Here is a 24,560-nt window from a genome sequence, read left to right on the forward strand (position 1 = left end):
AAAGTGCACTGCTAGTACGCAAAGCCTCCATGTTGTCTCGAGTCAAAGGTCTAATTGTGTACAGTCATAACAGCATACTATTCCACTTAATAAGTGATAACCACTTGAAAAGTCCAAGAAAGTTGTTCAGTGTATCATCAAATGATCAATCATCTGTATGAACTGATATTATAGAATTACAAGTGTATATTACATATCAATATTTTACAACTCAATAAATAAATTATAAACATATTTAAAATATATTTTGATATATTGATAAATCTTCGTATCTATACTAAACATATTTAAAATATATTTTGATATTGATAAAAAAATATAATAAAATAAATATTCTTCGTATCTATACTTTAAAGTATGCTACTTAAAATCATAAAACCTACCAAAAAGATCTAAATCAAATATAGAAATTTTCTGTCATAGGAATCGCACAAATCATCATAATGAGTTAAAATTTCGGGAAATTGGGGATCAGTCCCCAGCCGTCGTTTTTTTTAGTGTTCAGTCCCTGGGTACTTTTTTAGTACCACATTTCCACATGAAGTGTACCACATTTTCACATGAAGTGTACCACAATTTGTATGACATAGTACCACAATTTTGTGGGTAGGGAGTGAACCCAAAGAAATGTTTTCATTGGGGATTTTTCACCAACTTCCCCTTAAAATTTTCAAGCTCTGACAGCCATGCGATCTATTTTTTTTCTAGAATTTATCTTTTCATTATTTATTATCTTCGTGTTAAATATTTTTCCTAATTGTCAATAGATTAATCAGATTTTAAAAAACTAAAATAATGGTTATGTTTGTTTCGACTATACGAAAACAATACATCTAGAGTCCAATGACAAATATTTTGTAGTTGCATATATTATTCCTTTATTTCTTTTATAATTTTATTAATGCATAATTATAATATTATGATGTAGAAAAAGAAAAACAATTTTATTTCATTATATATTTAGAAAATTTTGAAAATATATTATATCTGAATATATAATTTATTTTTTCAATTTAGTTTAGTACAAAAAATATGATACTTGGTTATCATAATAAACTTTTTAAATAAATATAATTATTTAAAAAGTATTTATTTTATTTTATAAGACTAATTGGAGTTTAAAGTAATTTAAGTTAGGGATATAATCCATTTTTTGGCTGAATGATATAGGAAGTGAACTATTTATTTAATTCATCAATAATCCGTGTATTTTTCTATTCCAGTGATAAGTTCGTAATTCGAAGATAAGCATTTTGCAGTTGGCGAGGATGGAAGCAGCCGGGGCTGTAATGGTCTCCTCCTCTTCTACGTTTCTGTTGTCTCCTAAAACCCACATCAATTTCATCTCCAATCCCCTCAAGAACCATCCTTTATCCTCCTCCTCTTCTTTCCCAAGGTTCTCCCGCCTGCTTAAGACATGTCTTTTCCGCCCCTGCGCCCTGACTGTTGGTGAAGCTGTTTACAATTCATCTCCTACCGAAACTTCTACTTCTAAAGAAATGCTGCCCAAAATTGATAAAAGCGGCAGATTTTGCAGCCCCAGAGCAGCCAGGGAACTCGCCTTGTAACGCTTTATCCTGAATTCTTCCCGTTTCTTTTTAATTTCGGCAACTTCAAAGTTTTTGTTACTTGACCTGGTCTCTTACTGATGTCTTAGGATGATTCTGTATGCTGCTTGTTTAGACGGGTCCGACCCAGTTCGCCTCTTTGAGAAAAGATTGAATTTCAGAAGAGGTAGTGCAGACTTCTTTTTATGACTGCATTTTAATTGGAGAACAGAGCATAATATGAGCTTAACTAATGCAGAATCTGGGTATGAATTTGACAAAGCTTCTATACTGACGTACGATCACATGAGCTTTGGAGGTCCTCCGGTCACTGCTCAGACAACTGAAGAAGCTGAAGAACTATTGAGAATTGATCAAAAGGAGTCTGACAATGGTAGTTTAATTCCTCTTTAGAATATTTTATTAGTGGATATGTAAATTTCCAAATTTTATTTTATTTAGTGAAAATCAAAATCTATCTCTCGTCACTCCTTAAAAATATATACCAAAAGAACACAATTTTGATATAGAGGAATTGTGTAGTGGTCAAGAAATTTTAGCAAGCTCTCATGTCTAGAAGCCCGAGATTTTGGATTTTAGCTTCTAACATTCTGCTGTCCTCTGAAAATAGATAGAATGGAATGACAGACCCGAAAAATGGCTATCCTTGACTCACTGACGATAGCGGAGCTATTTAGGAGTCACGGAAACTTTTTGAAGGCGCTCCTATGAGAAGGATAGTCTTTTGGGTGGAGCCTCTCATTTTTTGATTATTACCTAAATAATATTTTACTTTACTACGATTCATATTTTAGAACCTGAACTTCTTGAATTACCTGGATGGCGATGTAGGTGTGAGCAATATCTGCTTAACATATGCTGTGACATATGTGAAGTGCTCAATGGTTCTTGTGGTTTGGGTAAGGAAAGTAATAGAACATTGACAAACAGCTTATTACCTTGTAAAGAAGCTAGAACAAAAATAAGAAATGTTAAATGTTGTCTCAAGGTAATTTTATGACAATCACAAGCATAATGAGTGGGCACTCAATACTTATCCGGATGTATATGGAGTCTTTGTGTCATTAGGTTTCTCGTGTCTGTATTAGTTTGTTTGTGTTTCTCATGCACTTTTGTACACCTGATCTCTATATGGCCATTATATTTCTTGAAAGAGCATGTATTAACAGCTCAGATTCTCTATCTCAGAAGCGGAAGTTCTTTCAGCACCCCCAAAGTTGGTGTACAGCAAATTAATTTTGTGGTAGGCCACTTTATTGTAGATTTAGTTGCATGATTTGCTACCTATTTGAAATGGGTCTCAGAATGCAATCTCAGTCTTGTTGGATATATAACTCTCTCTGTGCTGCAGCTTCACTCGAAAACTTTTGGTGGCGGTGGTAGAGAAGTGGGACAGTAACGTGCTTGCTATTGAGGAAGTTGCACCCCTTAATTGGAAGGTTATATTTGCCCATGACCTTCCGTTCCTATTGTTACTTAGTTATTGCATATATTTCTGTGTACACAATTGTAATTGCACGGGGATTCCCTATGTTCGAGAAACAACCTCCACAAGGTGACGATATTATACATGTACTTAGAAAGGCATTGACTTCCTGAGGAGGCGATGAGGACTATCTTGTTTCCCTCCTTCAACAATTAAATATTTATTATTGCCACTTCAACTGGCTGCCATGCCTCTATCCCGAGCACAAAACACAACGGTGGACAATTCTAGTTCAATATACAAAAATGAACTCAATTGCAAGAAGTCTCAGAATCATGATAGTCTTACAAAGCTTAAATTTTAATTAATGTTCATGAAAGTGTCTTTTAATTAAAAGTGGAAGTAAACATCTTCGTTGCAATGGAAAGAAGATGTATTTAACTTCTAAATGCTAGAAACAAAGGTAAACTTCAACATTAATCCCCAATATCGATCCCACTCGTTGATGTTGATAGGATCATCAGGAAAAATAACTAAAGGATGAGGGATATATTGCCCTAGAAGTAGTCAAAGCTTTAACTAGGATGAATAAGTTACATGATTTATTATTCAAAGCCGTAGCCTTAGAAAATCATATTTTCAGTATTTTTAAATTGAGATTAATAATAAGATGAATTTTTTCCGTGACCCCTTTTTGACAAATTGATATTAGTAGCGAGTTGATTTTTCCATTATTCTTTAACAAAGAAGTTTCATGTGTAGCATGTGATCAATATGTTTTTAACAGACTAAACTACTGCACGTACAAGGATTAAATTTAATGCTAATTTTAATGTATTATTTTTCTTAACATACATATATCAATGTGGCTCATTAACATTAATAGGTTTTTCTTGGCAATTTACATTATCCTCATTAAAAATATAGGGCTTGAGAAATGCTTTCTGAAGTTGTTGGAAATGTTGGTATTACTAATTATGTATATGCTAACAAAATCTTTGGGGCTTGAAGACTCATTTGATAAACTTTATTGCTTGGAAATGTGTAACATTGCACAGTTGTTCACATGAATACACCATGGGCTCTTTATGTCTGCATTTTTTGGCATTTTTTCCCGCATTATTTCTATCTTTAGTCTCCAAGAAATGATGGAAAGTCACATCAACTGTTAAAATCTCCTCAAATTTTTTGTTCACTGTTATTCTTCTGGAACTTGGAATGGTATTTCTGTAGTGAGTTAGTTCTCGCCTTCAATTATATTTATCTGTCAAGTAGGTAAGGATGACCACCATCTTTGCTCCTAGCATTACATCACCATTACAACACTTTAATCTCATCATGAAAATTTGAAAAGGTCCTCAGAGTTGTGAGGCTTCACACTTTAATGACAAATAATCAATGCAATCGATGTTTAATTGATAGATTACCTTTTTAAATTGTGAATTCAGCTCCTCTCTAATTAAATGCCGACACATGCTAGTTGTGACACTTCCATACGGTTACTATCAACTCTCTTGATACCTGTGATGTTTTGACTAAGAATGATCTTGTGTGAGATCCACAACAGTAAAAGAAAACGTGAATGTATTCATCTAAAACTTACATATTTGAGTTAACCACAATTTACATTACTCTTTAGTAGGATGATTGGAAATATGCAGTTTTGCAAGTTCCCAGGAAGCTAATCTAATGAATTCAAAAGAATCATTCAATCTGCTGACTACTGTTGGACATCCGACTAGTTTTTATGCTTATCAGCATCTTGTTGTGGTACAACCTGCGGTATATTATTCACTTGTGCAACTTTATGTTTGATGACTCTGGAAATGGATGACCTCCCTATGTCAATTTGAGAATGTTTGAATTATGTTAGGTATTGACGTTATTAGTCAATAGTGGAATAAGTGATAACTTGTTTGTTAATGCCATTTTTCTTCATTTTGTTGAATTGATTCAGAATGAACCCGCTGGTAGAATTCTGGAGCTCTCCATTCTTCACTTAGCAATGTCTGAAATTTCATTTCTTGGGACAAGGCATCAAATAGTCATTAACGAGGTTGGTTATCCGTCTTTATATTCGTGAATCTTTGAGGAAAATTTTGGCGTGCTCACAGCAAGTGTTCACAAGAAAGTTCTTAAAATACCTCATGCACTTGTATGAAACATCTTGCACTAAGTTGCAATTAGGTATCAATAATTTGAGTGATCTTATGATACTTTAGTCGAGAAAATCCTTGTTTGTGCTGAACATGTTTGTATCTGTGTTGAAGGCTGTAGACCTTGCAAAACGTTTCTGTGATGGGGCTGCTCCTCGCATAATAAATGGTTGCCTGCGGACTTTTGTCCAGAAAAATAGTGGTGGTGATGGTGAAGTCATCAGCAGTTTCAAAATCAAGCTGAACAGATGAATTGAGGTTGTGGTACTGCCACTATGAGAGTTTTCCTGGAGCCGAAACGGAATGAACTATGTAGTTTACGACAGTTGTGGGATATAAATACAAGTATAGGGGATGAATGTTGTATACCACTAATTGTTGTAGCAATTTAAATTCGAGAGATTCCAAAGGAGTTTATGTGATGACGAGTTTCAAACAATTTATCCTGTATTTTTTACAGTTGAGATTTAGATACATTCTAGAATAACTTTTATTGTTTTTTTCATATTTTAATAATTAATGGATGGATTGTGGTAGTCAATAGTCGTTTATCACTCAAATTAACCCCTTTTAAATCAAATGAATAAATATGTAGTAGCTTTGAATAGGGATTGTCTCCAGAATGTGTGAATTTATTGTGTTGAAAAACTCAAAATATAAAAATAATATATGGGTTTTGTAAAAATTAAGTATTACTAAGAAAAATAAAAGTTGAATTATAACAATAACAGAAAACTAGTTATATCTAGTATCAGGTGAATTGTTTAAAAAGAGTTGAATAAACATTTATTACAATCTGTTTTCTAGTTAATTTAGTTGGGTTGGCAACTAAATCTATATTTTCGAGTGTCAATGTCAGTTGACTGATAAATAAGTGCGAAAAAAGCTAAATTGACAGATTTGAATAAATCACGAACAAAGTTGTTTAGGTAAACTGAAAGTGAAAATGAACATGTATGTTTCTGGATGTTTAGAGACTCAAGATCCTATGTCACCCCTTCTTTCGTTTGGAAGGTTCACAATAGAAGACGTTGGATTATGCAAGTGATTTGCAAGATCCCGGTTCAGTTTGGACTTAGGTACTGCCAAACTGAAACTTCTACTATATCTTATTTGATAATAAACAGTATGCAAGCTGCTATTCAAATGTGGTAAATTACTATACTACCTTAACACTTAACGATCCTTAAAATATTAGTTACAAATGCTTTTTAAAGTGTCCTAAATAAACTTATTAAGTTTTGTTCGGGTGAAAACTTGAGCACTTGATCTTTTTCAATTGTTGCAAAAATTCTCCTTTGTTCAGCTGAATTATTTCTCTATATATAGTTCTTGAAAAAGTATATATTGGTTTGTGTCCGCAGGCTTGTGTTTTAGTTCATGTCAACTGTTGGGATCTATTGGTTTCAGAGTTTAATAAAATGACTAATAACTGATTAGAAGACATGAACTGAACTGATAACTGAACCGTGTAGCATACCTTGATTGAAGGAAATTAGCAAAATTGATATAACTAGTAGAACTGAAGGAAACCAACTAAAGTTCTCAAAGGATTTATTAAAGTCTCAAATTGATGAATTGAAGATTAACGAAATGATATCAGATCTAAAGTGTAAGGTCCAAAATTAAGACGCGTAATCCAACTGCATGCAAATCTAGGTAATATGAAAAACAGTTAATTAATTGATTTTAATTTTTAAATTGATTATGTGACATGTTTATATGTTTTTCTACTTAAATGCATTAAATTGTATTTTTTAAAGGTTATTCGAGTTGCGATCGAGGAACGGAGACCGAGGGCTGAAAAATGAAAAATATTTTTATTAAATAATTGTTTTAAATTATTTAAAATATGATTGATGTTTTTTCTTATTTTTTAAAATAAGGAGTTTTGAGGTGACTTTATACGTCTGGACGTAATTTTTATCGGTGTTGGATTTTCAACAAAAATACGAACATTTTGGCAACCCGGCTAATAATTTCACAAACTTTCCTACACGAAATATTTTAAATATACACTAATGGACTTAATGAGCCTATTGTACCATGCTAATGGGCCTGTGCTTGTACACTTAATAATTATCTATTATTTAAAGTACAAACCCTACCCATTATTCTTCAAATTCACGCCCCACTCTCCTTAACCCTTTAAACTCTTTTCTCTCTTATTCATGGCACACACACACGAAGGTTGAAGAAGAAAGCATCGAAATTTCAAGGGTTTTTCAAGCCAACATCTTCTCGTCGTCGTTCTTTGATTCGTCAACGTTAATTCGTGCGTTAATTACGGAAAGGCACGAAATATTTTTTCCTTTACCCATCCATCACACCATAATATGAACTTGTATATGAATTGCATGAAAACAAATTGCACTTTGTTATATTTCGTTTTTATGCAAACATGAATCTTAAAGCATGTTGTTTTTGATCCAAAATCACGATTTACATGTACATAAGGGGCTGCCATGATTAGGAATGATCAAGGGTTGTTTTTACATGCCTTAAGGAGTCCTAGAACACACACAAACACGCTGCACATGAACATGATAGCAGGTGGAACCAAAAACTTGTGTTTGTTGATCAAGGCCCGGTTTAAGGGGCTTAGGCTTTGCATGACTGGGTCTTGGTTTGGGTCAGGGAAGGAGTCCTAGCAACGCTAGTACTCGAGTTAAGGGGATGGGGAGGAGTCCTTGCAACCTAGGACTCCACTCGAGAAGCATCACGCATGCGCGCAAAGGTGCAGCCACGCAGGGAAGGAAGGGCTGGGCTAGGTCAAGTCCTTAGGATCCTTAGAGGGTGCACAAGGGTCTGGTTCAGGTGCTGGTCCGGTGGCTAGAGTCATAAGCACACAAACGTAGAGTCTTATAGCCTAGGAGCTCTCGACCGATTGCTTCATCTGTTGTTGTTGCTTCGGTTTGGGGCTAGGTTCGAGTCCTAGGGGTGCTAAGGGTTCACGAGGGTCCAGGGGAGGGATGGTTCTAAGTTGGCTTGGGCTTGTTCGAAGATGGCTCGATGAAAATCGTAGATGGCTCAAGGGTTTTAGGGTATGGTTAGAATTAAGGGATTCCTTTGAACTAAAAGTTGAAACATGGCTCAACGAGGGTCGAGTCGTGGTTCACGAGGGCCAAATAATTATTAAAAGTCTAAGTTTTTAATTTGGAAATTTTATAATAAAATTTGATTTAATCCGGGATTAAAACACAGTAATATGTTATAATTAAGGATTAAACAAAAAGTCATCGATTTAAGCTAAATAAAATATGAAAAAATTCATGAAAGTTTAAATAATTATTTGGGATGGTCTAGAGTTGACGGAATTAAAAAAATGTCAAAAACATGAAATTTTGAGTCTAGGGGTAAAACGTAATTTATACCCGAAAATTAGTAAACGTCAGGGCAGTGTCCTGAATGCTGTTTTATATGTTAAAATGTTTATTTTAAATGTTTATTGATTTTTATGATTTATTATGTACACTAAAAAATATATTGCGTGCTTGGTTTAAAAGAAAAACGTTATATGCATGTTTAATTTTTATAAGTGATGAAAATACGAAATGTTGAAGGAGGTTAAGTAATTTTGACTAATACGATGATATGATTGGAGATATCGTGAGAGAAAAAGCTCCAGAGAGAGCTCGTTTACGGGATAAGGCCCCAGAGGGAGCCCGATGATCGTATTTTCAATGACATGATATGTTAATACGTAGGCCAAGGCTCAGTTGACAAGTGAGAGTGTCGCTGATATCCCCGCCACCCAGTACTATGGTTACATGTAGATGGATCCATCGCCNTTGACAAGGGAAATTGAGAAAATGAATATTGAATACGAATTGACGTGGTAAGAGATCGAGTAGAAAAGCCGGACGCCAATATAATACCAAAATCAATATTGGGACAGAACATGTGGCGCCCGAGCGGTAGAAAATGACCGCCCGAGCGCCAGTGTGGAATAAGGGGTGTTCTCGGACAGAACACGCCGCGCCCGAGCGGTAGCTTTTGACCGCCCGAGCGTGGTACAAATATTTCTCGGGGGCAGAACGTCTCGCGCTCGGGCGCGTGAATTCTACCGCCCGAGCGCGGAAGCGGTGGAGTGATAAGAACGAGGTTTTTTTCTCATTTTCTTTATTTCCTTCGCTACAATTCGAGAATAAACGANTTGGACTGAAGGTACACATAACTAGAGGACCAGCGCTTATTTTTCCGCACTTACGTTTATGTTTATGATTAAAGATGTTTTTACGACATTTATTATGATTTTGATTGATTTTTGAGAGGTTGTTAGTTTTTGCAATTTTGCTAAGTTAGGATTTGCAAACGATTGACGATTTTATGATTTAAACGATTTCCTTTGATTTCTCAAATATGGTTGGGTGTTTATTTTTAAAAATGGTGTCAAAAATATTTTATAAATATATATGTGTGTTTTTGCCGAAATTGTGAGGTTATTTTTAAAAAAATATTCCAGTACTTTTTAAGAAAACGAGTAGTGGACATTTCATAAAGAACTGAATAATTGATTCCCAAAACTGATATAGCTTAATCGAAAACTGAACTAGAACGTTCAATCTGAAAAGTCATCAGTTAGAACTGATGTAGTCCAGTTAAACTGATCAGTAGACCAGTTTGATTCCTAATCAGTTAGCCTCATCATCAGTTTCAATTTGAATCTCAGCAAACAAACTGACAGTTCGTATCAAAACAGAACAGATGAAGCAGAACAGTCTGATACATTGTACCTCTGTCAGAAAAAGTCATCTACATGGACTAAAAGATGATTCAACGGATATTATTCATTAAATGAATTCAATGTGACCATTGGAATCGAAAACTATTTATAGTTGATGATTTCAGTTGAAGAGAGGCTAACGAACAATCCATGAACAACTACATCAAGAACGAATCAGTCAATTGCGATTTACTTTTGAGTTTATTCAGTTCACAAATCGAAAAATTTAGCTCTTGTTTCATTTATTTATTTGTAGCATTCAGGCTACTCATTGGAGCTATTCAGTTAACAACTGATAAGTGATAAGAAGAAAACTAAGAGTTTCAGTTTAACATTGTTTAAGTCCAACTAAAGTGGGTTATTACAATTATTTCTAATCAATCAAAGTCTTTTAGTAAATTCATATCCTTGAGATAGAATGGGTGATGTAGGAGTAATTGAAGGCTGGAAAATCAATGAACGAGTTTGATGAAAGAGTGAGCAACATCATAAATGAACTTAATGCATTAGGAAAAGTGCATTCAAACAAACAAATTGCTCTAAAGGTAATGTATGGCCTTCCCAAAAAATGGGATGTTAAAATTATGGCCTTGCGAGAATCAAAAGACATCAACAAGGTAGAACAACTAGATTTGTTTGTAGACCTAAAAGCCAAAGAATTCGAAATGCAAACAAGAGAGAGTGAATGAGTAGTCTCACAAGTCACAACAGCCCTCAGCGCTCCGAAACTGAAGCCAACAATTTCAGTTGAGAATACAGCTGAGCAATGATGTGATTTCATTGTTCGTCAGGAAATTCAGAAGATTCATGAGAAAGAATCAAGGATCATTCCAAAGAAATTATCACAAGAATGAATCAAAAGAAGAACCGAATGTGTGCTACAACTGTGGCAAAACTGATCATTTTATAGCTGAATGTCCTAAACCAAAGAAGGACAACAAGAGATCAGTTGAAAAGGGTAAGAAGCCCTTTGAGTACAGAAGAAGATCAAAGGATGACAAGAAATCATCCAGGTGAAAGCATGAAGCCCTAATAGTTTAAGAGAACAAATTAAATAGGCAGAAACTGATAGCGAAGGATCAAAACTAAGAGCTCAAGCAGCTCCAGTTATGAAGAAGAGGTGAAATGCCTCATGGCTGATGATGCTGAGCTGTAATCTAGCAGCGAGCAAGTATTCGATTTTAGCTCTATTTTTTTTTACACGAGAGAAACTTATTTCTACACTGCACGTTATGGTAAATGAGTACCGTAAGCTTGAACTCTCCTTTGAGAAAGCTAAGACTAAGCAAACTGATCCTACAAATGACAAAACTGATGATTCACAATCAGTTGAAAGTTCAAATATAAAAAATGAGATGGCTAAGCTAATAGCAAAAAAAGATGAGAATCAATCCTTGATTCAGCAGTTGAAGTCCGAGAACTCTAGACTAACTGACGTGATTCAAGTTTGGAATAAGTCATCAGTCACGTTGACTGAAATGCAACAAAAACCAGTTGGGGACAAAACTGGTTTAGGCTTTAACAGCCAAGATCAACCCTCAACAAACGGTACAAAGACAAAACTGAATATGTGCAAAGAGAAATATATTCATTTTGTTAAGTCAGTTCTTGTACATAAACAACCAGAGCCCAGTAAGACAGTTGACATGCGGTTGAGAACATGAACAAGGATAAAAAAAAAAAAAAACGAGATTGGATGTAGTCCTAAAAGTTCAATTAATTCAATCAACTGGTCACCTGAGCGGTCCAGTTATAGTAAACGGAACTCGGTGAAAGGCTATTGCAATCACCATTATAATTGCAAACCAGTTCATAAACGATATCGGATGAACAACAAGATTAACAGAGAAAAAACACGTGTTGTATCATCTACACACAACGCATCTATCACACACAAGTTAGGTACATTTATTTGGAACATAGCGACTGGAAGGTCAGTTCGACTGATCCAAGTCTAGGTTCCTAAATGACTGATCAGTTCAGGATCCAAATAAATTTGGATACAAAATTTATATATTACTTGTGATTGCATGTTACAGGAAAACTGACCATAAACTCATTTTGGTACTTGGACAGTGGATGTTCAAGACACATGACTGGAGATGCGGAATTACTATCACAATTGGTCAAATACTCATGTCCCAAAATCAGTTTTGGAGAATGTCTCTCAAGATAGAACTGTGGATAAGGGCAATTTTATCAATGGTAACATTATTGTTAAGGATATCTTACTTGTTGACAATTTGAAATATAATCTGATTGGCATAAGTCAATTATGTGATCATAATCATACAGTTGAATTTAGTAAAACATACTTGTACTATTGGTGACATCATTATGACAAACAATAGATGTGGTAACTCATATAAATTAAGTTGGAGTAATCAACCCAATGAGCTAGTCTGTCTTGTAGCTTCAAATCAATCTAAGAACTGTTTATAGCATAAAAAGTTGAACCACCTAAACTGTAAAACTATTGTACAACTGAGTAACCACGAACTGGTAACTGGTCTACCAAAGATTGAGTTTTTAAAAGATAAAATTTGTTCAGCTTGTCATTTTGGGAGCAAGTTAGATCTTCTAAAAAAAATAATAAAGGAAGTAAATCCTCTACCCGATGCTTATAACTGATGAATATGGACTTTTTTGGTCTAATACCAATCATGAGCATAGTGGGATGAAATATACTTTAGTGATTGTTGATGACTTCTCAAGATTTACTTGGGTAATCTTTCTCAAATCTAAAGATCAAACTTATTCACAACTAATAAATCTTTTCAAACGAACTTTAAATGAGAGATCAGTTGGGATTGATAAAATAAGATCTGATCGGGAACTTAATTTGTCAATCAAACTCTATCCTAGTTTCTTGAAAATCTTGGAATCGGACATAAGTTCTCAGCTGCAAGAACACCACAGCAAAATGGTGTAGTTGAACGAAGAAATCGAACTCTTAAAAAAGCAGCAAAGACTATGCTAGCTGATTCTAGTATTTTTCAAAGGTTTTGGGAGGAAGCAGATAACACAGCGTGTTACACTCAGAAAAGATCGATGATTAATAAGAATCATTCAAAGACACCTTATGAGATATGGCATGGTAAGAAAAGCATGGTCTCATACTTCAAAATATTTGGGTGTAAGTGTTTCATTCACAATAATGTTAAAAATCACTTAACTGCTTTCAATGTTAAATCAGATGAAAGATTGTTTCTTGGTTATTCAACAGTTACTAAAGTTTATAGAATATTTAATAAGCGTACTCTCAATGTTGAAGAATCAATACACGTAGTTTTGATTAAACTGTAATAACTGATAAGCCAACTGATCCAGTTGAGCTAACAAACCGATTAACATATATTAGTTTGGAAGATGACTGTGAAGATAAAACTCATGTTGTCAGAAATATCTTTCAAAAACCAGAACCTGAAGTGGTAAACAAACCAGTTGGACAGGGCGCAGCTCCTAATGATCAGTTTGTGGTACACCACGATAATATTCAAACACAAACTGAAGTCATTCCAACTGAAGCAGAAGAAACTGATCAGTTACAAACTAAACCGATTGCCAAATAAGTCTGACAAATCAAACCAACAGATGAAATAAAAATCATCTTCTTGATTTGGTAATAGGTGACCCATTTGACCCTGTATAAACTAGAAAACAAATGCTTAATTTATGTATACACTAAGCTTTTATATAGAAAATAGAACCAGAGAAAACTGATGAAGTTCTAGCTGATCCCAGTTGGTAATTGTTATGCAAGAAGAGCTAAATAAATTTACCCATAACAATGTCTGGACTTTAGTTCTAAGACCACTTTCAAAGTCTATTATAAGTACAAAGTGGGTATATAGGAAAAAACTGAACGAAGATGGTTCAGTTATGCGCAACAGAGCAATGCTAGTCACACAAGGCTATAGGCAAGAAGAAGGAACAAACTATGATGAAACATATGCTCCAGTAGCTCGACTGGAAGCAATCACAACATTCTTTGCCTACGCATCCTTCAAGAACTTCAAAGTATATCAAATGGATATGAAACGTTCAGTTGCAAGAAGAAGTTTATGCAGAACAACCACCAGGTTTTGTAAATCATTTACTTCCTAACCATATTTATCATCTTAACAAAACTTTATATGATCTCAAAAAAGCACCCCGAGCTTGGTATGATACATTATCAAAATTTCTAATTGATCTTGATTTGATTGTAGGAACAGTTGACAAGATACTGTTCAAATTTTCAAAGAAAGATCATACACTACTTGTTCAAATTTATGTTGATGATATTTTATTTGGGCCAACTAACCCCAAATTATGAGAAAAAGTTTGCTAAATTAATGCAAGACAAATTTGAGAAGAGTATGATAGGTGAATTGAAGTTTTTTCTCGGTCTACAAGGGAAGCAAGTGGAAACTGATATCTATATCAGTCAGACTAAATATACGAATGAACCGATCAAAAAAATTGGCATGAAAATATGTTCAGCTGCACCCACTCCCATGATTTCATCAATTAAGCTAGATAAAAATGAAGGGGGATATCAGTTGAGATGACACTCTTTAGAGGTTTAATAGGTTCATTATTGTACCTAACTGCTAGTCGTCTTGATATTATACTTGTCGTATGTTTATGTGTTATATTTCATGCTGATCTTAAACCATTGCATTTCTTAGCTGCTAAACATATATGGAAATATCTGAAAGGTACACAAAATGTGGGCTTATGGTATGCTAAAAATTCTTCTTTCAATTTTGTTGGATATTCAGATGCAGATTATGCAAGATATAAGCTAGATCGCAAAAGTACTAGTGGATCATGTCAGTTTCTAGTAGACAGACTGATCTCATGGTTTAGCAAGAAGCAAACATCTATGGCTACTTCCACAACTGAAGCTGAATACCTAGCTACTGGAAGTTGTTGTGCTCAACTGCTCTGGATTCAACAACAACTGAAAGACTATGGAGTTATTGCTGAAGAATCGCCAATCTTCTGTGATAACACCAACGCAATTGCGATTACATACAATCCAGTTCCTCATTCCAAAACCAAGCACATTGATGTCAGACATCACTTCATCAGAGATCGTGTTCTAAAGAAGGACATCCGACAGGAATACATATCAACTGAACAACAAACAGCGAACATCTTCATTAAGCCACTACCCGATACTAAGTTTTCTTATTTCAGAAATATTTTAGGGCTTATTGATTAATCTTAATGCCTAAATTTGGGGGAACATTTAATTTTAGTAAGTTAACTGATAAGACAGATGTCAGTTGTTCCTGAACTAAACTAAGTCAGTTTCAAACTAATCAGTCAGTACTCGAACCAACTGACCTTATCAAATAAATTAACTAACTTCAATTCATTTCAGTTCTATAATGAAAATCGTGACTGATTAATGTTTGTTATTAAAATTATTCAAATTTTAAACAAATCCAGTTTCTGCGTAGCTGCTTGATTTCAGTTTCTAAAATAAATAAATCCAGTTGAAAGACTGGAGTTTATGGTAAAACTAGTCATGGACTGACATGTGTCCTAAATTTGAGAAGTCACGAAACATATTTAGAAACCGCCTCTCTCAGACTTCACTTTACAGTTTCTAAAATTTTCTGATTTTGAAATCTTCATAGCAATCACCTATAAATTTTTTCTTTCTCTACAGAGCAAATTCAATTCAATGGCGGCCCAAACTCCCGCATTTCTCTTGAATGCCATTACAATTGACTTCGACTCCATCCTCACTGTCAAAGATGAAGATGTTAGAGAAGTATTTCAGAAGATCGAATCTTCTGGGCTTCGTCAATTCTTGGGGATGGCTACTCAAGAAATTTATTCTCCAGAGATACTATATACAAGTCCAGCTTGGTATCTGATGATGGAAAGATTCAGATGAAGGTCAAAAATCACTCTATGATTGTTGATTAAGAGTTCTTCAGAAATATGTTCCAACTATTAGCTAAAGGACTTTCAAGTTTTTCAGAAGTAGCTGTTTTTGATGTTGAAGAGATGCAAACCCTACTCTCAACTAATGCGCAATTGATCAAAGTGTCAGAGGAGAAGAGAGAACTGAAGCCATAGTAACAGTTACTTGCAAATATTGCTGCCAAAGGCATCTTCGCCAAGGCTGGTTCTTTTGCCACCTTGACAATGGAGAAATTTTTGGTGTTGACCGCAATAGTCAAAGAGATAAAGATGAATGGTCATCTATTCTATTCACAATCTTGAAGAACATGGTGCAATCGACTAAGCAGTCGAAGAGATTTTCACTTCAACTGAGCAGACTGATTGAGGACTCCGGGCTCCCTCTGGAATCAACCTCAACAGTTATTAAATTCAAGGGGAAAGGAAAATCTCATACTGAAGCATTCTCCTCTGAAATGCGACTAGCAGATGATGTCATGCTGGACACCATTCTATCATAACTGAACAATCTGGGTTCCAATATCTCTCATATCAAATCTACTCAGCTATTACACTCTTTAAGTCTGGACACATTGAAAGATCATACACTGAAGGACTTGAAGAAGTTGACAAAGAATGGAGTTGTCTTTTTCGACATTGTCGAAAAGATTAAAAGAGAATCAATTACAATTCTTACACTGCTCTCCTCCCAAGAACTACTCAGCAATCAAATTGATTTTGTTCATACAAGTCTATCTAATAAGATTGACATAATGTAGAATCAGCTGGCTGAGGTATCTGCTCAAGTAAGTTCAGCATTCCTTCTCTTCACAAGAGCGGCGGGTGCTGACAAAAAAGGGGAAAGAACAAAAGACAGAGGTAGCAGGGGAAAATAGCAAGAAGAGAAGTGAACCAGACAAACCAATTGATAAAGGACTAGTTGAGAAAAAGGTCCAAGAAATAATCTAGGTGTCCTGAGTCAGTTGTTAGTCTGAAAATTATCTTTTATTTTTTTAAATGTTTGTATGAATATGTACTTATCTCTTTCAAAATCAATAAAATCATTATTCCTGGTTATGTACAAATCTGTAAATTATTTTATCTAAAATCAGTTTTGTTTACTATCATCAGTTCAAGAAATCTAAGTTTTGTCAAACACCGAAAAGGGATAAAATTTTGGAATATTATAAGTGTCAGAGTTTGACAAATTAATCCGTAAGAGAACTGAAGAATCCAACTTATCGAGCAAATCGAGTAATTGTAATTGAAGACTTCGTTTGAGCTGAACTGGAAAAACCTTATCAATAAAAGTATTCGTAACTTATAGGACATCAGTTAGAACTGATAATGTCCAATTGAACTGATCGGCTGATCAGTTAACTTCTAATCAGTTGGCCACGTTATCAGTTGAAGTATCAGCAGATAGATTGATAGATCGTACCAAAGTAGAACAGAACAGTCTGAATACCACGTACTACTGTCATATAAAGTAACTAGACGATGATTCAGTGGATATTTGTCATTAAATATATTCAATACGACCGTTGAGATCGAAGACTATATTTAGTTGATCGAATCAGTTCAAGAAAGCTAGTGAAACACATGAAACAATCAAGCTACAATCTTCAATCAGTTGTGATACATTTCTCGAGTATTTTCTCAATTTACAGATCGCACACTCAAGCTCTAAATTCATTGTATTTATTCGTAGCATTCAGGATACCAGTTAGAGCTATTCAGTTAATCACTATATAAGTGTTGATAGACTAAGAATTTTAATTTGGCAGTGTGTAAGACCAGCTGAAGTGGATTATTACAATCTGTTATAATATATCAAAGTCTTTTAGTAAAATCATATACTCGTGATAGAAGGGGTAGCGTATGAACATTTGAGTCTCCAAATATCCATAAAAATATTATACTGTCAGTTTTACATTACAACATCCATCAGTATTCAATCTATATTTCAGTTTATTTCTTCACTTTTATCAGTTGACTGATTTATATCGGCAAAAAAGATTTTAGGATCAGTTCCTCAAAGAACTAATTCATATTTGGAAAATGAATCAAAAATCCTAAGTGTTTATTCAATCATCCATCTAAACACTTAAACTCCCTTGACTGATCCTGTCAAAGTGTAAGGCTATGTGAAAATTGAATAGATAATAAACAAGAACACACAATTTTTATGGATGTTCAGATATTTCAAATGCTCTCACGTCTCCCCTTCTATCTCAAGGATAGATTTTTCACTAAAATACTTTGATGTATTACAACAGATTGTAGTAATCCATTTCAGTTGGACTTATACACTTTCACTAAAATACTTTGATGTATTACAACAGATTGTAATAATTCACTTCAGTTGGACTTATATACTGCCAAACTGAAAATCTTAGTTTTTCAAATACCTTATAGCAAATAACTGAATCGGTCTTAGCAGGTAGCATGAATGCTATGAATAAATACAATGAAAACAAGAGTTTAATTGTGCGATTTGTAAACTGATAAAATGCTCGAAAAATGTATCGCAACTGTTCTGCACTGTTACATCTATTCTGCTTAGGTACGAATTGTCAGTCTGTCGGCTGATACTACAACTGATGTCGTGACTAACTGATCATGAGTCAAATAATCGGCGGATCAGTTCAACTGGACATTATCAGTTCAAACTGATGTCAATTCAGTTTGGGATACTTCAGTTGATGAATATTTTTCCAGTTCAGTTAAGCGAAGTCTTCAATTCTAATTACCAATTCTTTTATTGAACTTTATTTCATCGATTTTAAATATTCTTTCAGTTTCGATCTCTTGATTATGTCTGATTAGTTTGGTTCTTCGGTTCTCTTACGGATTTAATTGTCAAACTTTGAAACTTATAATATTCCAACAATGTAATCCTTCAAGCCTATCTGGTCCAGGTCTTCTTGAATACAACATTAACTGAAATGTCTGATTCAACAAACGCCCGTCTGACATCATAATTGACAATCTTGGCTTTGATGACCTCATTATGTGGTAAACTAACGCCTGTAAATCCTAGCGGCCAAAACTGATTATTGGTTCATCTTCCCATATTTTGTTGTCCACTCCCAAAATTTCTCGCCGGCTCCATGCCTTCTGTGCTTGATTGGAATCAACATCAATGGATCCTCCTGATATCATCTTGATTACACCCAGAGAAGGAGATTTTCCCATACCCTTCTCTTCTCGGGGTTTATCTTATGGGGAAGGCTTGTCAAGACTTCTTGGCCTAGGTTTGAAACTTGGGTCACTGGCAGAAGGGAGGGGTCCCGAGTTCCTGCGTACCCACAAGAGTCCCTTAGCTTTCTACATAGATGGACCAGTCTTGATAGGATCTGGCCGAGAATGGTTCTTCTTCAATTTCTTACACTCACTGGTATCATGATAACATTCTTGGTGATAGGTACAAAATTTCAGGTTGATCTCGAAACTTGAGAGGACTGCGATGACTGGGAAATAACCTTGTCCTCAATACAAAGGTGTATCGTCCGATCTTTTGGCACTTTAAAGGGAGGGGGTGGCGTATGATGAGAAAACCGCCCAATGGGTTTCACTTTTTTGCTCGGTCCTCTATCTTCCTTGGCTGATATTCTTAATGGCCTCTCTCTTTTGCCTATTGGCCTCTTTTATGTTGATATACTTTTTTGCCCGAGACAACAGATCCTCGAAATCCCGTGGCAGCTTTTTCACCAAGGACCGGAAGAAATCCCCTTCCTGGAATCCCTGAGTAAAGGCATTAATTTTGGTCTCGGAGGCGGGAAGGTACTTTTAGAACTGATTTGTTGAACTTATGGATGTATGTTTGCAATGAATCATACCTATTTTGTTTTACCTCAAATAGCCTGAAAGCGGTTTTCTTTTACCTTTTGCTACTACTAAAGTGGTGCAAGTAATTGCTCTTGAAGTCATCAAAAGAACGTATGCTTTGCGTCTCAAGCTTTTCAAACTATCGTTTGGATGAGTCCACGAACGTTGTCAAGAAAGCTTTGAACTTGATTTTGTCATCATAACAGTGTAAAATGGTCATGTTCTCGGACCCCTCATACTCCGTGACCTTTGTTGACTTCTAATGGGCAGACAGTGGCTTATTTACTGTATGGGTGGAGAAAAGACACCCTTTTGGCTGGACTCGTGGGGCTCGGTAGGACCCGATTTGTCTTTCCAACTTCTTTACCTTCTTCTTTAAGTCTTGCTGCTTCTATGTCATGGGAAGGGCCTTAGAACATTCTTGGGATATTTCCTCCTTCCTTGTCTTGTCCCGAGGAGGGGATTCATCCTCGGACCCCTCCTCGCGGTGTGCACGGCTGTTGCTAGGAGGTAATTTCTCCGCAATGGATTTCTGGACAACCACTGCAATCAACTAGGTCACTTGTTTTCCATTGATTGTAAAAGTTTGCTTAGGGGATGGATTCCCTTGGGGAACCTATGAGTCCAAGGACTTCCTTCTGGAATCATCTCTTCAAACTGATTTTCGGGTAAAAATCATATCTACATCTTAGATATGACTTCCCACAGACGAAGCCAATGATGACGATTAGGCAAATCGGGTGAAATAAATGGACGTTTTTACCGGGCTGAGTGAGTTCTTCTCGGGAATGTGAGAGACCAGGATGGTAGTTCCTAGCTGAACAATCTGCACAATCAAAGAGTAATGAACTTAGTTGGGCGCCATAAGGTTTTTCATCGTGGTCACTCCAATGCTCAAGTCAGTAAAGTGTTCTTCGCAAAGAAAAGTACAATATAAAAAATGTATATTGAGTGCTTGTAGCAATATCAAATGAATAGAATGTTTCAAGATCAATAGAACCTGAGTATTTATAGAGGTAGAGGTAATGATAAATTTTTTGAGTGTTCGAGCTCTCCTGAGGGCGTGATGGCTGTCCATGCCTTGTGCACTGACACTATCACAACTAACATCTCATATTGCATCTGATACTGTCATATCACCCTTACATGCACCAAATGACATGCTAATGATTTCAAAGCACAACATCCCATACTTGTGGGCTCGAGATAGACACCTGTCTAGAAGTGCTCTGGCAATGTCAATTGGGCAAGGACATAGACGGGATCTCTGGTCCTTTAAGTCTCATTACATTGCCTAGGCTAAGCAAGGACCAAAGGCTCACTCAAATGTGCGCTGGTTTTAGGGCTGGCAAAAAACCCGAAATTCCCGATCCTACCCGATTCCCATCCTATTCCCTTCCCGCAAATTTCCCGACCTGATTATTTTCCGACCCGCAGGTTCGGGATTTTTTCCGTCCCGATTTATTTCGGGAGAAGGGTAGGGTATATAATCTCCTCCCGACGGGATTCCCGTCCCGACCCGAAAAAATATTATTAAATTTTATATTATTTTTAATTATTAATATAATTATAATTACATTGTAACACCCCAATTAACAACTAAGTATCCGTAAAATAAAATTTAGTGATATATTTATGTTAAATAATATAAGTCTAATTTTTAGACAATAATTTAAAAACAAATAAATCATGAATATGATTTGGTATTATCTTATAACTAATTATGAGTCTTTTTATAAATATCATTAACAATTAAGTTAAATGAATATTTAATTTTAGGCTTGGCTTGAATATCACCAAAAATATATTTAAATTGAATAATAAACCCTATAATTCACATTAATCTTTCACGCATCAGCGTCGTTGCAAGGCATAGAGAAGAAAACCCAAGAATCTTCCATCTCAAAGTCTTTCATCCCTATTTCGTAGTCACATAATCGTCCACTTTTGATTTATCAATTAAGGTTAGTTATATTTTATGCTTGTATTGTTAGGTTGCCATTTTATTCAATAAAACATCATAATTTGAGGATCTGATGAGCAAATTAGACGAGTGTGATTTGGATTTGGTATAAGACATAGTCAATTGATGATTTTAGATAACTTCATACCTGTTAATGTCGGTTTAGCAAAAAAGTAAATTTGTTATTTGTCTTATATGCATAGGTTTGAATATAATAATTCAAAAGATTGGTTACAGTAGGAATAATGGCTTAATTTGATGAGTAATTGTGGTTTTGAATGGAAAATCCTTCTTTGACTTGCACAAGGAATCGGTGGAATTGTATAAATTTATTTAATAAACCATTAATAGTATTCTTCCGGAAAAGTTAATTCAAATATTTCTTGGAACTCTGATATTTAATATTACTAGTATTTCACCCGTGCAATGCACGGAGTGTTATTTTATATAATTAATGATTAAAATTAGTAAGTATTAGTATTTGAATAATGATTTAAAATTATTGATTTAATATAATGAATATATTTAAATTTTAAATATTATTATCAAAATTTATTATATCAAAATATTAATGTCATTTGAAATAACGCTCAAATGATGATAATAATATTTAATTTTGTCGTTAAATTGACTTATTATCTAGGTTAAGTGTAACTGCTATATATAAATAAAAAGAATATAAAAAAATTTAAAAAAATTTATATTATTTTGTTTATCAAAATTTTAAAGAATAAATAAACATTATTTAAAATTCAAATTTTTTGTCATTTATCATATGAATTATTTTTGATTAAAAAAGTAATTATTTTTTGGACATGTTAAAAATATTTATATTAAATTTCTATTAATATACATAATTTAAAGTTCTATACATAACAATAATAACACCAATTTATTGACACTCTTTTTAAAAAATTGAAAAACATAATATTATATAAAAACTTTTATATTTTATTTAGTATGATAGAGAGTATTAAACATAAATTATATAAAAGTAACACACAACTTAAAACCATAATCGAAATTAAATAGAATGATATAATCAATGCAGATACTTAAATATAGTTTATAATTTCAAAAAATATCAAATTTAAATTTGAATTTTAAAAAATAATTTGCAAACAATTCACATTTAATTACATATTTATTTCCTATTTGTTTCAAATATTAATTTGGTATGTGAATACATTAATAATGATATTTTTTTATAACATATTATTTTTGACGAAAAACTTTCAAGATATGAAAAAAATCTTTGTTTATATATGTGTGTGTGCGTGTAAACCATACAAAATAAATAAAATATAAATAATACTTTTAAATCAAAAAATAAAATGAATGGAAAAAACAATAATAAAATTTTGATAATGAAAAATAAATTTTAAACTTGAATTTATGTAGTTTCTATATTCTGGTAGATTGTATCAACGAACTAATCAGAGTCTAAGGGCTAAATGTATTTTTAAATGATTTAAAAATAGCTTATGTTTTCAATTGAGTTCACTTTCAATTTGAATAAAGAACATAAAAAACACATAATTCATAGATTACATTTAAATTGATATAAAAATGAATTAAATTCAAATTTAAACTAATAAAGAAATTGATATAATCAATTCAAACAATAATTGAAGTTTATATTTTCAAATTTCTTCCATTCACAATTGAATTTTTTTAAAAAGAAAATATATCATTCTTCATTACAAAAATATCTATAAAAATCACATAAAATTAATTGTTTTCAATCATTTATTGCAGTTCACCTATTTTAAGATTAATGATATATTTCTTTTTCTAGAATTATCATTTTTAAAATTAATTGTTTTCAATCAAATTATATTCAGGACAACCTCGTTGGTATGAACCGTGTGATGGAACCAAGATATTAAATCATGTGATGGAACCGATGTCAAATCTTTGAATGCTATTTATTTTTTCAAGATATTTAGATTTAAATTTGAAATTAAAAGTGAAATTTATATTTTCAAGAAATTCAATTTTAAAAATGAAATTTGAAAAATAATTTGATATGTTTTACGACAATTTATTAATTTTCATACTTTAATTAATTACATATTAATTATCAATTATCAAATATTTCAAATTGTGCTATCCAATAGGTATAGGAATTTCAAAAAGAAACTTTGAAAAGACAATCCATTTTATTGTTATTGAAAATTGTAATATATTAAATATATTAGGAAATAATTTTTCTTTTTTTATTTCCTTATTTAGTAAAAATTTTGGCGGGAACTTACTAAATATAGCAGACAACTCTGCTTATATATATATATAGATATAGATGTCTAAATATATTATGCTTTTATTATATTAATTAGTTGATATAATGGGCATTTTATTAGTATTAATAAACAATTAATAGTATTCTTCTTTTACTATTATTTGGTAATTATATTTCTTATTATTGGAATATAATGTACTATGATTACTAATATTTGTCATTTATTATTAATTAGGTGCACATGGATGAATCAAGTGGAAGTGGCAGTGTTCCTTCCACCACTCAACATCAAACACTATCTCCATCCAAAACACCAATCATTCATGAGGAAGTAGTAGATATTGGAGCCAAAAGAAAAAAAGTAACGAATGTGTGGTCACACGCCAAGAAAATTATAAGGAGTAATGTATTGAAACAAACTTTCTTTCTTTTTATTTGATTCATTTTGGTTTGATTAGATACATGTGCAGTAATTGCAACATTCTGTTAAATATATTATTGCTCACAACATAATTGTACTCAAGGTTCCCACTAGCAACTATTTGCTAGTACGTACGATGGAACATGACAGGGCAACCATTCATGAAGTTATGGAGCAACAAACAATAAGTGTAGCCAAGGTAATTTTTTAAGCAACCATTCAGTAATGACTTTGAAGTCATTATCCCTTAGCTATTAATTTCAGCTTTTGATTGATGAAATAAATATGTTTCCTTGATCAACACAAGTGTACTTGCTATTTTG

The 24,560-nt window shown here is 33.6% G+C and overlaps 1 protein-coding gene and 1 long non-coding RNA gene across 2 annotated transcripts; both read left to right on the forward strand.

Annotated features, from left to right (window-relative positions):
* Positions 1 to 1,206: 1,206 nt before the first annotated feature.
* LOC140991821 (uncharacterized) lies at positions 1,207 to 5,648 on the forward strand. Its single transcript, XM_073461987.1, has 7 exons — positions 1,207 to 1,564; positions 1,658 to 1,734; positions 1,807 to 1,941; positions 2,757 to 2,811; positions 2,920 to 3,007; positions 4,952 to 5,050; positions 5,265 to 5,648. Exons 1-7 carry the CDS (start codon positions 1,269 to 1,271, stop codon positions 5,400 to 5,402), a joined length of 888 nt encoding a protein of 295 aa, XP_073318088.1. The 5' UTR covers positions 1,207 to 1,268; the 3' UTR covers positions 5,403 to 5,648.
* A 15,451-nt stretch (positions 5,649 to 21,099) lies between these two features.
* On the forward strand, positions 21,100 to 24,223 carry LOC140990819 (uncharacterized). The gene is made up of 2 exons (XR_012177719.1): positions 21,100 to 21,575; positions 24,052 to 24,223. It is a non-coding gene; the product is annotated as an uncharacterized lncRNA (long non-coding RNA).
* Positions 24,224 to 24,560: the final 337 nt, after the last annotated feature.

Source organism: Primulina huaijiensis, chromosome 13, assembly GCF_012295235.1.
Source record: "Primulina huaijiensis isolate GDHJ02 chromosome 13, ASM1229523v2, whole genome shotgun sequence".
NCBI classification, from domain to species: Eukaryota; Viridiplantae; Streptophyta; class Magnoliopsida; order Lamiales; family Gesneriaceae; genus Primulina; species Primulina huaijiensis.

Coding starts and splice junctions, on each gene's coding strand:
- LOC140991821 (XM_073461987.1), top strand. CDS start 1,269: ATGGAAGCAGCCGGGGCTGTAATGGTCTCCTCCTCTTCTACGTTTCTG. Junction 1,942..2,756: donor TCAAAAGGAGTCTGACAATG/GTAGTTTAATTC, acceptor TCTCTATCTCAG/AAGCGGAAGTTCTTTCAGCA. Junction 3,008..4,951: donor TTGCACCCCTTAATTGGAAG/GTTATATTTGCC, acceptor GAATTGATTCAG/AATGAACCCGCTGGTAGAAT.